General features: G+C 51.5%; 2 protein-coding genes across 34 annotated transcripts in view; one reads left to right on the top strand and one right to left on the bottom strand.

The window, feature by feature from the left end:
• TEAD2 (TEA domain transcription factor 2) overlaps positions 1-15,332 on the top strand; it is a 47,202-nt gene that overhangs the window by 11,948 nt on the left and 19,922 nt on the right. For 3 of the 25 annotated variants that reach the window (XM_016936523.3, XM_016936521.3, XM_016936514.3), the window contains exon 1: positions 13,332-13,410. The gene's annotated coding sequence lies outside the window, so the exon portion shown is untranslated. Of the gene's footprint in view, positions 1-6,854; positions 7,015-13,331; positions 13,451-13,631; positions 13,726-14,205; positions 15,305-15,332 lie in introns of those variants that run through there. The other 22 variants (XM_054673162.2, XM_054673160.2, XM_054673159.2 and 19 more) reach the window with 15 other exon arrangements.
• Positions 721-15,326, bottom strand: DKKL1 (dickkopf like acrosomal protein 1). Of its 9 annotated transcripts, none has more exons than XM_054673169.1 (5): positions 15,227-15,326; positions 11,072-11,244; positions 10,176-10,316; positions 9,940-10,032; positions 721-1,123 (listed from the first exon to the last, which is right to left on the bottom strand). In XM_054673169.1, the coding sequence occupies exons 3-5, from the start codon at positions 10,272-10,274 to the stop codon at positions 812-814; spliced, it is 504 nt and encodes a 167-aa protein (XP_054529144.1). In that variant the 5' UTR covers positions 10,275-10,316; positions 11,072-11,244; positions 15,227-15,326; the 3' UTR covers positions 721-811. The 9 variants fall into 9 exon arrangements, with proteins under 9 accessions (XP_054529144.1, XP_016792017.3, XP_016792018.3 ...); XM_016936528.4 differs by having other exon boundaries at positions 15,265-15,319; XM_016936529.4 differs by having other exon boundaries at positions 15,271-15,310.

Genomic DNA, 15,332 nt, shown 5'->3' with positions numbered 1-15,332 from the left:
TGAGAGCTCCGGTGGCTGACACCCTGTGAAACCCAGAGCTGAGGGCCGGCGGAGCCATCCTGGATTTCTGACCAGGATGATATGTGAAATAATCCATTTGTGTTGTTTTAAGTTGCCAAGTTTGTGCCCATTTGTTATGGCAGTAACAGTACGGGGGCCAAGTAGAGAGGACTGGAGTGAAAGAGTTGGGGGCCAGGCACAGTGGCTCAAGCCTCTAATCCCAGCACTTTGAGAGGCTGAGGTGGGAGGATCGCTTGAGCCCAGGAGTTCAAGACCAGCCTGAGCAACACAGGGAGATCCCTATGTTAAATAATACAACAATTAGCTGGGCGTGGTGGCGCACACCTGTGGTCCCAGCTACTCGGGAGGCTGAGGTGAGAGGATCACCTGAGCCTGGGAGGTCAAGGCTGCAGTGAGCTGTGATTGTGCCACTGCACTCCAGCCTGGGTAACAGAGTGGGACCCTGTTCTCAAAAAACAAAACAAACAAACAAAAAAAAACTGAGAGTTGGGAGTGCAGACAGGGCTGGAGGTGACAGGGTTGGGTGCTGAGTGGACAGATGGGGCTACAGCACAGACAATGCCTGAATGAGGAAACCAAGCCTGGGAGACTTAGGCAAGAGCTAGCACAGCCAGCTCTCATGCTCAGAGCTGGGACTGGGGGCCTTTGCCATGGCCTGGTTGGCAGGCGGTTGGGGATAAATAGTGAAAGGAGATGGTGTTGTTAGATGTAAGAAAGAACTTTATTTCCATATGGTGCTTGGGGCAGGGTCTGATGGGGGCTACAGGCAGGTGCTCCCCGGTCCCCACCCCTACAGCTGCCGAGAGGGCCTGAGGATGTACAGTAAGTGGGTCTTTCGGGGGGACAGCCTGGAGTGGGAGGAGCTCTCGGTCCCCTCTTCTAGGACGTCCTTGTGGGTCCCCTTGCGGAGTCCATCCCGGATGGCCTGCAGGCGGTGTCGCTTCTCGCCGAGCCAGTGGCCGCCCTCCAGGGCATCCTGGTGGGACCTCCGCCGTGGCAGCTTAATGATCCAGAAGGCCACCCGGGGATGGAGTTCTGTGTGGAAGCTGTCTGTGGCCTTCTGGATGGGTACCAGGGCCTCCTTCTCCTCCATCCTGGGTACCTGGGGAGGAAGAACAAGGAGACCCTCTCATACTCCAAACAGCACCCCAGGATGGTCAGTCCCCACTGACCTATTCAGCCCACTTTGCAGATGACAGGATGCTTTGTGGGTTCAAAAGCCCTGTTTGAGGTTTACAAAGCACTTGGGTTTACACTTAAGGATTAAAAATACTCTGAGGTTTACAGAATGCTTTGGGATTGGAAAATTTGTTTGGGGGCTTTCAAAAGGGAGGTAATAGAGCACTTCAGGGATTATAATGCCTGTTGGGATTCTAGAGCACTTTAGGATTAAATCCTCTCTGAGGCTTAGAGGATAGCAGTTTGAAATGTACAAAGCACTTTAGGACTAAAAGCTCTTGGGTTTACTGAAGACTCATGACCATAAATGCAATGTGTGATCCTTCATTGATCCTGAATCAAAAGCTTTCAAGGGGCCAGGTGCAGTGGCTCATGCCTGTAATCCCAGCACTGTGGGAGGCCGAGGCTGGCGGATCACGAGGTCAGGAGATCGAGACCATCCTGGCTAACACGGTGAAACCCTGTCTCTACTAAAAATACAAAAAAATTTAGCCGGGCATGGTTGCGGGCGCCTGTAGTCCCAGCTACTCGAGAGGCTGAGGCAGGAGACTGGCATGAACCCAGGAGGCGGAGCTTGCAGTGAGCCGAGATCGCACCACTGCACTCCAGCCTGGGTGACAGAGCGAGACTCCATCTCAAGGGAAAAAAAAAAAAAAATAAAGCTTTCAAGGACAGCTTTGAGTCGAGGGAGAAAGTTTGAATATGGACTGAGTGTCTGTTTGGTCCTTGCAATTCAAAGGGTGGGCTGCTGCTGTTAGGTATGCAAATTAATAGGTCCCACCCCACTCAGACCTGCTGAATCAGTCTGCCTTTTAGTAAGATGAGGTCTGAGAAGCCGTGCAGGAGATTGTTATGTGTTAAATTGTTTCCTCCTGGCTGGACGCGGTGGCTCACGTGTGTAATCCAGCACTTTGCGAGGCTGAGGTGGGCAGATCACTTGAGGTCAGGACTTTGAGACCATCCTGGACAGCATGACAAAATCCTGTCTCTACTAAAAATACGAAAATTAGCTGGGCGTGCTGGCGCGCTCATGTAATCCCAGCTACTTGGGAGGCTAAGGCAGGAGAATCACTTGAACCTGGGAGGCAGAGGCTGCAGTGAGTCAAGATTGTGCCATTGCACTCTAGCCTGGGCAACAGAGCAAGACCCAGGCTTAAAAAACAAACAAACAAACAAACAACCATATTGTTTCCTCCCCAAATTCATATTTTGAAATTCTAACCTGTAATACCTCAGAATGTGGCCTTATTTGGAACTAGGGTCATTGCAGATATAATTGGTGAAGATGAGGTCATTAGGTTGGGCCCTAATCCAACATGACTGTGTTCTTTTTTTTTTTTTTTTTGTAGCCCAGGCTGGAGTGCAGTAGCACAATCTCGGCTCACCGCAGCCTCTGCCTCCTGGGTTCAAGCGATTCTCCCACCACAGCCTCCAGAGTAGCTGGGATTACAGGGGCATGCCACCATGCCAGCTAATTTTTGCATTTTTAGTAGAGACGGGGTTTCACCATGTTGGCCAGGTTGGTCTCAACCTCCTGACCTCAGGTGATCCACCTGCCTTGGCCTCCCAAAGTGCTGGGATTACAGGCGTGAGCCACCATGCCCAGCCTATTTATTTATTTATTTTTTGAGATGGAGTTTCGCTCTTGTTGCCCAGGCTGTAGTGCAATGGTGCTATCCTCGCTCACCGCGACCTCCACCTCCTGGGTTCAAACGATTTTCCTGCTTCAGCCTCCTGAGTAGCTGGGATTACAGGCATGTGCCACCATGCCCGGCTAATTTTGTATTTTTAGTAGAGACGGGGTTTCTCCATGTTGGTCAGGGTGGTCTCGAACTCCTGACCTCAGGTGATCTGCCCGCCTCGGCCTCCCAAAGTGCCGGGATTATAGGTGTAAGCCACCACTCCTGGCCATACTTTGTATTTTTTTTTTTTTTTGAGACGGAGTCTCGCTCTGTCGCCCAGGCTGGAGTGCAGTGGCACGATCTCGGCTCACTGCAAGCTCCACCTCCCGGGTTCACGCCATTCTCCTGCCTCAGCCTTCTGAGTAGCTGGGACTACAGGCGCCTGCCACCATGCCTGGCTAATTTTTTTGTATTTTTAGTAGAGACAGGATTTCACCGCATTAGCCAGGATGGTCTTGATATCCTGATCTCATGATCTGCCTGCCTCGGTCTCCCAAAGTGCTAGGATTACAGGTGTGAGCCACTGTGCCTGGCCCCATATTTTGTATTTTTAGTAGACGGGGTTTCGCTATGTTAGCCAGGCTGGTCTCGAACTCCTGACCTCATGATCCGCCCGTCTCTGCCTCCCAAAGTGCTGGGACTATGGGTATGAGCCACTGTGCCTGGCAGGAGGCAACTTCTCTCTAGTGGATAGAGCCCAGGGATGTTATCAAATATCCTACAGTGCACAGGGCAGCTCCCACAATAAAGATTATCCAGCCCCACATGCCAATGATGCCAACCTTAAGAAATTTTGGTTTATGGAAAAGAGACTATAGGGATATTTATTATACTATTTTTTTTTACCATAAAGACACAGGCACATGCATGTTTATTATGGCACTATTCACAATAGCAAAGAATTGGAACCAACCCAATTGTCCATCAGTGATAGACTAGATAAAGAAAACGTGGCACATATACACCATGGAATACTATTCGGCCACAGAAAAGGATGAGTTAATGTCCTTTGCAGGGACATGGATGAAGCTGGAAACCATCATTCTCAGCAAACCAACACAAGAGTAGAAAACAAAATACTGCATGTTATCACTCAAGTGGGAGCTGAACAATGAGAACACATGGACACAGCAAGGGAAACATCACACACCAGGACCTGTCGGTGGGGGGTGGGGAGTCAGGGGAGGGATAGCATCAGGAGAAACACCCAATGCAGGTGACGGGCTGATGGGTACAGCAAACCACCATGGTACATGCACCTATGCAACAAAACTGCACGTCTGCACATGTACCCCAGAACCCAAAGTATAATTTAAAAAAACATAAAAATACTATGTCTTAATATAACTTACTGTACCATGGATTTGTTAAAAACTAAGGTAAGTCATTAAGAAAATGATACAAAGCATAAAAGATCATTTATCAAAATTACAAAAACTCTAAAACCAGTGGACAAAGATCCAAAAAAACTAGTAAAACAATTGAAAAATTATTTGAGTAATAAAATGTAACTATGATGACGCAATGACAGCTTGCATCTTAAAACAGGTTAAAGAAAGAATATTTTTTTAAAAATTAAGACAATGTAAAAGTCCAGAGAGAGTAGCAAAATCCCCAAAACTCTCACGGTCCAGATGGTTGCGGGGCCAGGGTGAGGTCTTGTGTCTCAGCCCTTCCAGGTGTTCAAAAAATCTGTAGGGACTTCTAGCATAAAAAACAAAGGTCACAACAGGTCAGGTCAGGCTCTGCAGCATCCTCATCCTCCTTGAACTCACTGGGTTACATTTCTTCTGCCTTTTCAGGCTTTGTCTCTATTGTTTTTTCTGCAGGTGCTGGGAGAGTACTTGTTGGCATATGCTGATGGTCATCTGCATGATTGGACTCTTCCATATCTGCTCCAGAAGCTTGAGTGTCTCCACTACAGGAAGAGTCTTTGTCATTACTGGTTTTAGAAAAGCTGTCCTCAGAGCCACCATTTTTCTTGATGCCTTTCACGGTGACAACGGCCAGCACTTGCCCTGAGGACATCTCTTCAGGAAGCTCTGCTACAAGAATGGCGAAGCAATCTTTTTTCTTGGCATCTCATTTTGCCCTGTGAAGAGATAGGGCTGCTTCTGGGGACTTTTCACTGATCACCGTCCCTGCCAGGTCATCCTTGAAATCATTTGCCTGGACTCCCTAGGGTGCCTTCACATTACACGGGGCCTCCTTTTCCTTGATGTTGTTGGCAAATTCTTTCACTGGATTATCTATGGGAACTTTTTCCTTGGCACATTTGTCGGCATTCAGATCCAGTGGAGCATCCTCATGTGAGCTTTCGTTGGTGAGGTCTTCCACCAGGGTATCCTCCATGGGAACTTTTTCCTTGGCTCATTTGTCAGCCTTTAAATTTAGCAAAACATCCCCATCTGAGCTTTTGTTGGCGAGGTCTTCCACCAGGGTATCCTCCGTGGGAACTTTTCCTTGGTGAATTCATCGGCCTTCAATCCAGTAGAGCGTCCTCATCTGAGCTTTCATTGGCAAGGCCTTTCACCAGGGTATCCTCTGTGGGAACTTTTTCTTTCGTGCGTTTGTCAACCTTCAAGTCCAGTGAGGCATCCTTATCTGAGCTTTCGTTTCCAAGGTCTTCCACCAGGGTATCCTCCATGGGAACTTTTTCCTTGGCACGTTCTTTGGCCTTCAAATCCAGTGGGGTGTCCTAATCTGAAATTTCATTGGCGAGGTCTTCCAGAGGATCCTCCATGGCACCTTTTTCCTTGGCACATTCATTGGCCTTCCAAAGCCATGGGGCATTTTCATCTGAGCTTTCACTGGCTTGGTATCCTTCCAGGATATCTTCCATGTGAACACTTGCCTGAGTTGCTGAGTCTGTCAAGTGAACAGCAAGAACCTGTTCAGAGGAAGTGTCGCTGGTCTGCTCCCCCGCCAGGTTGTCCTTGAAATCTTCAGATGGCTACCTGCCAGGGTGCACATGAGGATGACACCTGCGGTGGCACATTCTCTCTCTAAAACTGCGCTGGCAGACCATGGATTCGCCATGGACAGTGGATTCTCCTGAAACCTGAGTATCCACTGCTGCATCTTGGAGGCAATACTCTAGCCTTCACGAGCACCCTTCTACTCCAGTCAGGCTGAAGTCTCCCTCGCTGTCACTGCCACAACTGTAGGAGGTGAGCCACAGAGCCGTGCCATCTGCAAGCTCCAAACTCCACCTCACCACAGGTGACTCCTCCTTCACTTTCTCCTCCAGCCTTTCTCAGAGTGGCTGGGCGGGCAAAGCCAGAAAAGCCACTCTGGCCACACTGCAGCCTCTGTTGCCACCACCAACTGCAGTGAGGCAAGCCATGGTGCCACAGGCTCCAACCTCCAGCATGTGGCAGGTGATTCCCCTTCCCCTTCTCCTGGTTCTCTAAGCCAGGAACAGAGTAGCTCGGTGGGCAGATACAGAAGAGCCTAAAATCTGTTGTACTATTTAAAAAAAAACTTCTCTTGCCTGTAATCCCAGCACTTTGGGAGGCCGAGGTGGGTGGATCACCCAAAGTCGGGAGTTCAAGACCAGCCTGGCCAACATAGCAAAACCTCATCGCTACTAAAAATACAAAAAACAAAAAACGAACAAAAAAAATTAGCTGGATATTGTAGTGCGTGCCTGTTATCCCTGCTCTTTGGGAGGCTGAGGCAGGAGAATCACTTGAACCTGTGTTAGAATCAAAATGCTTGTTTCTTGGTGTTGCAAGGAAAAATTAGCATTCAGACAAAAAGTTTTCTCAGCAAGGCAATTTTACTTTCTGTAGAAAGGGTGCTGCCCATCAGCAATCCTGCCAGGAGAGCACAATGAACAAGAAAGGCAGGAATATTTATCCCTTATGCATTGGGTCCTTACTGCTGTGTCCTGTCTCCATTGGTTGGAGCTGGACCTCACAGTCTAAGCTAAACCCAATTGGCTAACAACTTAAAAAACTTTCTTAATAGGTAAAGGCAATGGACAACAAAGGAAAAGAGGAAGTTGCTTGCCAAAAGACTTGGAGAAGTAATAACATTTCCAAATAAGGAAAGGGCATAAGCTGTGAGCTGGGACACGCTTGAGCACGTCGAGACCAAATATCTTGGTTAACGTACAAGGACACAGAAGGTACTTATTTCCTTATATCTAACAACTACATAAGATATGGTTTAAAAAAGAGTTACTAACACAAAGCAAAGAGGCTTAAAAAAAGTTAATTAAAAATATTATTTCTAACACTTGTGATTTATTATTTAATAAAAACTTTAAAGAGAAACTTTTTTACTTTCCACAACCTAGAAGGTGGAGGTTGCTGTGAGCCAAGATGGCACCACTACACTCCAGTCTGGGTGACAGAGGGAGACTCCATTTCCAAAATAATAAAGTATGTTTTTTAAAAAAAACTTTTCTGTAGGCTTGAAATTTTATTTATTTATTTATTTATTTATTTATTTATTTATTTATTTATTGAGACAGAGTCTCACTCTGTTGCCCAGGCTAGAGTGCAGTGGCATGATCTGGGCCCACTTTAGACTCAACCTCCTCGTCTCAAGCAATCCTCCCACCTCAGGCTTCTGGGTAGCTGGAACCACAGCACACACCACCACACCTGGCTACTTTTTTGATTTTTTTTTTTTTGGAGACAGAGTCTCACTCTGTCCCCCAGGCTGGAGTGCAGTGACATGATCTTGGCTCACTGCAACCTCTGCCTCCCGGGTTCAAGCAATTCTTCTGCCTCAGCCTCCAGAGTAGCTGGGACTACAGATGCAGGCTGCCATGCCCGGCTAATTTTTCGTATTTTAGTAGAGACAGGGTTTCACCGTGTTGCCCAGGCTGGTCTCGAACTCCTGAGCTCAGGCAATCTGCCTGCCTTGGCCTCCCAAATTGCTAGGATTACAGGCGTAAGCCAGCATGCCTGGCCTACTTTTTAAATTTTTTTGTAGAGATGAAGACTCCCTCTGTTGCCCAGGGTGATCTCAAACTCGTGGGCTCAAGTCATCCTCCTGCCTCAGCCTCCCAAATTGCTGGGATTATAGGTGTAAGCCACTGTGCCTGTCCTGAAATTTTTAAAATAAAATTTTAAATAAACATTTTTAAAATGAAGATATTGCATGGGTGTACGTGGGTATCATATGGATTTATCAAGCTCTTTGGGTTTCTTAAAACTTTTCAGGATTAAAAATACCCTGATTTTGCAAAGCACTTCATAATTAGAATCACTTGTAGAAGTTTACCAAAGGTGGCCTGGCCAGGCATGGTGGCTCACGCCTATAATCCCAGCACCTTGGGAGGCCAAGGCAGTTGGATCACCTGAGGTCAGGAGTTCGAGAGCAGTCTGGCCAACATGATGAAACCTTGTCTCTCTAAAAATAGAAAAATTAGTCAGGTGTGGTGGCAGGCACCTGTAATCCCAGCTACACAGGAGGCTGAGGCAGGAGAATCACTTGAACCTGGGAGATGGAGGTTGCAGTGAGCTGAGATCGCACCATCGCACTCCAGCCTGGGGGACGAGCGAGACTTCGTCTCCAAAAAAAAAAAAAAAAAAAGTTTACCAAAGGTGAAATACACAACGCATTTAGCATTCATACAGCTCTTTGGTATTAAAAATCACATTTTGGGCCAGGCGCGGTAGCTCATGCCTACAATCCCAGCACTTTGGGAGGCCGAGGCAGGTGGATCAGCTGAGGTCAGGAGTTCGAGACCAGCCTGGCCAACATGGCGAAACCCTGTCTACACTAAAAATTCAAAAATTAGCTGGACGTGGTGGCACGTACTTGTAGTCCCAGCTACTTGGGAGGCTAGGGCTGGAGAATCACTTGAACCTCAGTGGCGGAGGTTGCAGTGAGCTGAGATTGTGCCATTGCACTCTAGCCTGGGCGACAGAGCAAAACTCCATCTCAAAAAAAACAAAAAAAAGAAGAAGAAAATCACATTTTGGGCCAGGTGTGGTGGCTCATGTCTATAATCCTAGTACTTTGGGAGGCAGAGGCGGGCGGATTGCCTGAGCTCAGGAGTTCGAGACCAGCCTGGGAAACATGGCGAAACCCCGTCTCTACTAAAAATAGAAAAATTAGCTGGGTGTGGTGGTCCGCGCCTGTAGTTCCAGCTATTCCGGAGGCTGAGGTGGGAGGATCATTTGAATCTGGGAGTTGGAGGTTGCAGTGAGCTGAGATTGTGCCACTGCACTCCAGCCTGGATAACAGAGCAAGACTCCATTCTCAAAAAAAAAAAAAAAAAAAAAACCCAAAAATCAAAACAACAATAACAACAAAAACATTTTGGAGTTTATAATGGAGAGGTTTACCAATCACTTTGGGATAGATTGAAAAATACTCTGAAGTTTGCAGAGCACTTACTTTGAGACAAAAACACAATTTGGGGTTTATGAGGGTGAAGCTTTCCAAGCACTTAGAATTAAAAACCCTTCTTGGTTTATAAAACATTTTGGTGCTCATAGAAACACTTTGATTGACTATTATGTAGTTAAAAAAAAGAAAAAGAAAACCACTTTGATACTCACAAAACCCTCTAGGGTCTACTAAACCCTTGCAGATGTATTCTGAGGTCAAAAGTCTCATTTCTGACAGTTGGATTGCCCCACTTGAGAGATGGCAAAACTGAGGCTCAGAAGGAGGAAGTTCCACACAGAGGAGTAGGAGGGTCAGTTCCTCTTCTTGTCCTCCTAAACTACAGAAAATGTTAGGGCCTCACCAGGCATGGTGGCTCATGCCTGTAATCCCAGCACTTTGGAAGGCCAAGATGGGCAGATCACTTGAGGTCAGGAGTTCAAGACCAGCCTGACCAACATGGAGAAACCCTGTCTCTACTAAAAAAATACAAAAAATTAGCCGGGCGTGGTGGCGGGTGCCTGTAATCCCAGCTACCAGGGAGCTTGAGGCAGGAGAATTGCCTGAACTTCGGAGGCGGAGGTTGCAGTGAGCCAAGATCGTGCCATTGCACTCCAGCCTGGGTGACAGAGTGAGACTCTTCTTTAAAAAAGAAAAAAAGAAAATGTTTGGGCCTGGACACTTTGACGGTGGGGCACGTCCTAACCTTCAAATCACCCTCGAAGCTCCGCTCCGCTGGTTGAATGGATGCCACCACATTCTCGGAGATCAGCACCTCTCCTGTCTTGTTGTCGGTCATCTGTGAGGATCCGATGAGAGAGTGAGAGCAAACCTGCTTTCCTCCTCCGCCCTCCTTCCCTCCCAACAGATACTGCAGCACGAGGGATGGAGGGATGGAGGGATCCCAAGGGGACTTCAGGAAGGGCTTCCCTGCATAGGCACCTTGTCGATCTGGAGGTGGCTGGAGAGGGTGTTGTTCCCCAGCTGGTGCTCCTGGTTTTCCTCTTTGTGGTAGTTCCCAGGGAGGCCCCGGAAGTCCATGGGGGCAGAGAATAAGCTGTCTATGCCCCGAAGCAGGTTACCCTGGGGCCGGAGGAGGGACTGGTGAGCTGCTGGACCTCACATCTCCTCAGTACAGCCCCTTCTGCAGCCCTGCTAGGATGCTCCCGAGGCCTTGCCCCAAGTCCCTCCCATCCCCTTTACTTTCTGCCCTCTGATACTTAGGGCCTAACCTCCGGCCTCCATCCCCCATGAATTCTCTCTCTATTCTCAGTCCCATTGCCTTACTATCCCTGTTCCTCTTCTGTCCCCATCCCCCTCTCCTCCTGTCTCTTTCCCCAGTCTCTTGTCTCTGTCCCATCTCCCTCTCTCTTTGCCTGTTACCTTTCCTCTCTTATTTATGCACGTATATATTTATTTGTTTAGAGACAGGGTCTCCTTGTTCTGTCATCCAGGCTGGAATGCAGTGGTGCTATCATGGCTTACTGCAGCCTCGACCTCCTGGGCTCAAGGGATCCTTCTGCCTCAGCCTCCCAAGCAGCTGGGATTATAGGTGCATGTACCTGCAACTATTTTTTATATTTTTTTGTACAGATGAGGGTCTCACTATGTTACCCAGGCTGGTCTCCAAGTACTGGGCTCCAATGATCCTTCTGCCTCAGCCTCCCAAAGTGCTGTGATTATAGCCTGGGCCCAGTCCCTTCCCTCTTCCTATCTCTTGGTCTCCCTGTTGCCCTCTCATCCTGTCTGTCCCCTTGCCTGGCCCTGAACCATCTCCCACTCTGTGTCCCTGAACCTCTTCTCAGTACTTCTTCCCCCATCCCCCCGCCATCGCTTACTTTCAGGAAAAGTCGGCTGAAGCCTTGGAGTAGGCTCTGGAGGCCTGTGAGACCCAAGGAGCTCTCTTGGGCGTCAGCATCATGGATAGGAGCTGCAGTGGAGGGGATCACCAGGGTAGAGAGGAGCAGCAGCAGGACCAGCAGATGCCGCCTTGCGGGGGCAGGTGGGGAGGCTGTGGCAAGGGTCGGGGTCAGAGCCCCGCACAGTGGCCACGCCCCCACCCAAGACGCCCCTCTCCAGCACCTTGCCCAGGCCGCCTCCCCAGTTCAGGCAACTCCCACACCGCGCTCATTTCCCCCACTGCTTCTTTCTTCTACTCCCACACTCTCCACCTTGCCAGGCCCCCTCTTCTCCCAGGTCCGGCTCTTCTGGGTTCTGTCTCATATGCTTTTTTTTTTTTTTTTGAGACCGAGACTCTGTAGTCCAGGCTGGAGTACAGTGGCACAATCACGGCTCACTGCAGCCTCGACCTCCCCGGGCTCAGGTGATTCTCCCACCTCAGCCCCCCGAAGTAGCTGGGACCACAGGCGCGCGCCTCCACGCCCGGCTAATTTTTGTATTTTTTGTAGAGACAGGGTTTCGACATATTGCCCAGGCTGGTCTCGAACTCCTGATCTCAAGCGATCCGCCCACCTGGGCCTCCCAAAGTGTTGGGATTGCAGGCGTAAGCCACAGCACCCGGCCTCATCCAATGGTCTTTTCCTCACTTTTGCCCACGTTCACCACCAGATCTCAATCCTCACCTTCTCCCATACCCCGCCCCTTCTTCTGGGCTCCGCCTTTATGCTAGACCACAGCCCGGGTCACCGGACTCCCGGATTCCGGCCGCCCACGTACTGTTAAAGCCAAACAGTTATTGTCTCGAGCCCAGGTCTGGTCTAGAGCGTTGGTTGCGCTCCGCGAGCCGTAGCCACGCCCCTATTGTCTGACCACGCTCCAAACTTGCCGGCCTCACCCAGGAGCCCGGGCCTCTACTCCATGACCACGCCCTTGGTGACAGAGCCACGCCCCATCCTTCGTTCACCACACCCCTTAAGCCAGAGCCGTGAGTTCATTCCCTGGCCACGCCCACACCGTCAGACCACGCCCCCGTCAGTTGACCTCAGTCCTGGAGACCAAGTCCTGGAAGTCCTGGCGGTGTTCTCTGATTGCGGCCCTCGTTTCGGAGTCCCGCCCAATCGCAATGGCCACGCCCCTTGGCTGAAAGCCACGCCCCTGCGCTGGGCCACGCCCCTGCACTGGACCACGCCCCTGCGTCCCAGATCTTGCCCTCAGCACCCCGAGTTCCAGTCCTAGGCTCCTCCTACTGGAGACACCGGAGTACAAGCATCCCTTTTAGCTCGCACTCTAATTGTGTATCTGTCTCGGAACCTTTTCTCCGTGTCCCTTCTGGTTTTCCCGCTCCCGCTCCACTAAAAAGTCCCGTTGTCTCCGGAAACCCTAAATCCAGTCGTATATTTCATCTTCCAAGGAACCCAGAATCAGACTTCCCTTTTCCCTGAGGACCTCAGGTCCGGACTCCAGCCCCCTCTAGTCCCGTAATTTTGAACACGCAGCCTTTCACCCTTAAGGGACCGGGCCCTAAGCCATCTTCCCTCAGGCACCAAAGCTCTCTTCCCCGTCCTGGGACAGCCGCCAGCCGTCTCCAGTCCACTAGCGCCTGTAGATGAGGAATCTGCACCTACGTGGGCCTCCAATAAACTCCCGGTGGTCCTGCCCACGACTCTTAACTGTGGTGAGGTCACAAGGAAACCAGGTTGTCATAGGAATCAGTCAAAACCCATCCCCAGACCCCAATCCTCAAAAAAAAAAAAAAAAACAAAAACCAAAAACCAAACAGAAAAAAAGAAAAAAAACCTCAGGGCTTAACAGTAAAGACTCTTTGTATTCGTATCACTTCCATACCCCCAATACACAAACACGAGGGTAGCCGGGATTCCAGGTGCCTAGCCCCGTCCCCTCTCAGACCTAGGAGCCCATATCTCCAGCCGCTTCCTCTCCCAGACCCAGGAGTCCCAGCCCCCAGCCTCTCCTCCCTCAGATCAGGGGTTTCTGGCTCCTATCAGCCTTTTCCCTCCGACTTGGAGTCCGAACCCCCAATCCCCCTCCTTTCCCAAGCACCCAAATCCTGAGTTCCTACCAGCCCCGAGATAGACTAATCTCTCCCGAAGCAAAAATCCTCCCCCAAACTGTCACCGTCGGATCCCCCTTCCCGCTGTCCGCCGGCCGGGCCCGCCCCCCCCTCCGGTCCCTCCCACTTTTCCCAAACAAAGCTCCCGGCAACTTTCTCCCTCGCAGCGCCCCGCCCGCACGCGGCTCCCCAGCCCCAGGCCGGGAGGTAGGAAGGCGCCGGCGGGAGTCGGGGATCCTGCTTTGGGGTGTGTGAGTTGGGGTGGGGAGTTGCTTCTTAGGAGGTGAGGCGTGCGTTTGCGGGACCGTCTCTGAATGGTTCGCAGCCCTCTTTTTGCCCGGGGGCCCGAATTTGCTCCCGTGACCGAGCCTCAGTGAGGAGTGGGAACTCTGGCCGGAGTTAGGGTGCCTGCGGCTGGGTCTGAGTTTGGGCGTGCGCGCAGGAGCGGGTGCGGGCCAAGGGCGCTGGCGGGGTGTGGGGCGTGCGTCTGCGGCGGTGTCACTTTGGAGTGAGAAGGACCCCGTGTGTAATCTGGGGGGCATTTGGTACTTCTTACGGAGAAGGGAGGGCCTCTGGGGTGGCCGAGGGGAGGTTACGGGGCTTTCTGGATCTTAAGTCTTGCCTCTTTGGAGGTTTAGGGTCTGGGGCGGGAAATTAGGGGGACCTTTCTTACCCGGCTCCACCGTCCCTTTGTCTGGCCACATGGGGAAGGGCTGGGCTGGGATTTTGGCCTACGGGGGTCCTGAACGCCGCAGCGCCACTGGGCTTGGCCTGGGGTCTTTGTCTGCTATGGTCGGCGGGAGGAGGGGAATAGGGGCCTGGACTCTGGGGTCCTGGGAAAGCTGTGGAGGACATGGAGCCTCCGGGGAGGCGGGATCTGACTGTATTGGAAAAAGTTTTCCCTGTTCCCGGCCTCCGGAAAGTCACTGGGAACTTGAGTTGGATCAGAGCCCACGGCGCACGGGGGAGGGGAGGGGCGGGGCCCGGTGCCGGAGGGGAGTCGCCCTGGCCGGCAAGCCCCTCCCCTGATGGGGGTTGTGGGAAGCTGGGGGAGGGGACGCCTGGGCCCTTTGTTCTGGCTCTTCTGATGGCAGGGCGCCCCTGTCCCCCATCTTGTGGTTCTGTGGGTCTCTCCTGGTCTCGGCCTCAGCTGCTGCCCTGAGTCTCTGTCCCTGCCCTTTCTAGGTCTCCGTCTCCCTTTCTCTGGGTCTCTGTTGCCCTCTCTCTGAGCCTCTGTCCCCCTCTCTCTGAGTCTGTGTCCCCCTCTCTCTGGGTCTCTGGTCCCCTCTCTCTCTGGGTCTCTGTCCCTCTCTCTCTGGGTCTCTGTCCCCCTCCCTCTGGGTCTCTGTCACCCTCTCTCTCTGGGTCTCTGTTACCCTCTTTCTCTGGGTCTCTGTCTCCCTCTCTCTCTGGGCCTCTGGACCCCTCTCTCTGGTCCCTGTCCCCCCCTCCCTGGTCTCTGTCCCCCTCTTTCTGGTCTCTGTCTCCCCCTCTCCCTGGGTCTCTGTCTCCCTCTCTTTCTGGATCTCTGTCCCTCTCTCTGGGTCTCTGTCCCCCTCTCTGGTCTCTGGCCCCCCCCCGTCTCTGTCCCCCCCTCCCTCTGGTCTCTGTCCCCCTCTCTCTCTGGGTCTCTGTCCCCTCCGTCACTGGTCTCTGTCCCCCCCTTCACTGGGTCTCTGTCCCCCTCTCTCTCTGGTCTCTGTCCCCCTCTGTCTCTGGGTCTCTATCCCCACCTCACTGGTCTCTGTCCCCCCATCACTGGGTCTCTGTCCCCCTCTCTCTCTGGTCTCTGTCCCCCTCTCTCTCTGGGTCTCTGTCCCCCCCCTTGCTGGTCTCTGTCCCCATCCCCTCTCTGGGTCTCTGTCCCCCTCCCTCTCTGGGTCTCTGTCCCCCTCTCTCTAGACCTCCCCTCAGTCTTGCTTGGCCCCTCTTCTTTTCTGGCAGCTGCTGCTCACATCCTACCACCTGTTCTTGGGGTGGGACAGGGGAAGTTTCACCCACACCTTCCTTCCCCACCACTAACTTTTGCCTCCTGTCTTCTTTAAAACCCGTAATTCATACCCGAACCTTTAGCCTTCATGGCCCTCGGCATTACTCTAGGGTAATCATTGTGACTTCATCACAATTGA

The sequence above is a fragment of the Pan troglodytes genome, chromosome 20, assembly GCF_028858775.2.
Source record: "Pan troglodytes isolate AG18354 chromosome 20, NHGRI_mPanTro3-v2.0_pri, whole genome shotgun sequence".
NCBI classification, from domain to species: Eukaryota; Metazoa; Chordata; class Mammalia; order Primates; family Hominidae; genus Pan; species Pan troglodytes.
The sequence above is the reverse complement of the archived record's forward strand: the minus strand, read 5'-3'. Positions and strand labels throughout refer to the sequence as shown.

Excerpts from the sequence above, each read along its gene's own strand:
- DKKL1 (XM_016936528.4), bottom strand. The coding sequence starts at position 15,295 with ATGCCGAGGGCCATGAAGGCTAAAGGTTCGG. Across the intron at positions 10,317-11,071 it reads TCAGCCGACTTTTCCTGAAA|GGTAACCTGCTTCGGGGCAT; the intron begins GTAAGCGATGGC and ends CTCCGGCCCCAG. Across the intron at positions 10,033-10,175 it reads GCCACCTCCAGATCGACAAG|ATGACCGACAACAAGACAGG; the intron begins GTGCCTATGCAG and ends GGATCCTCACAG.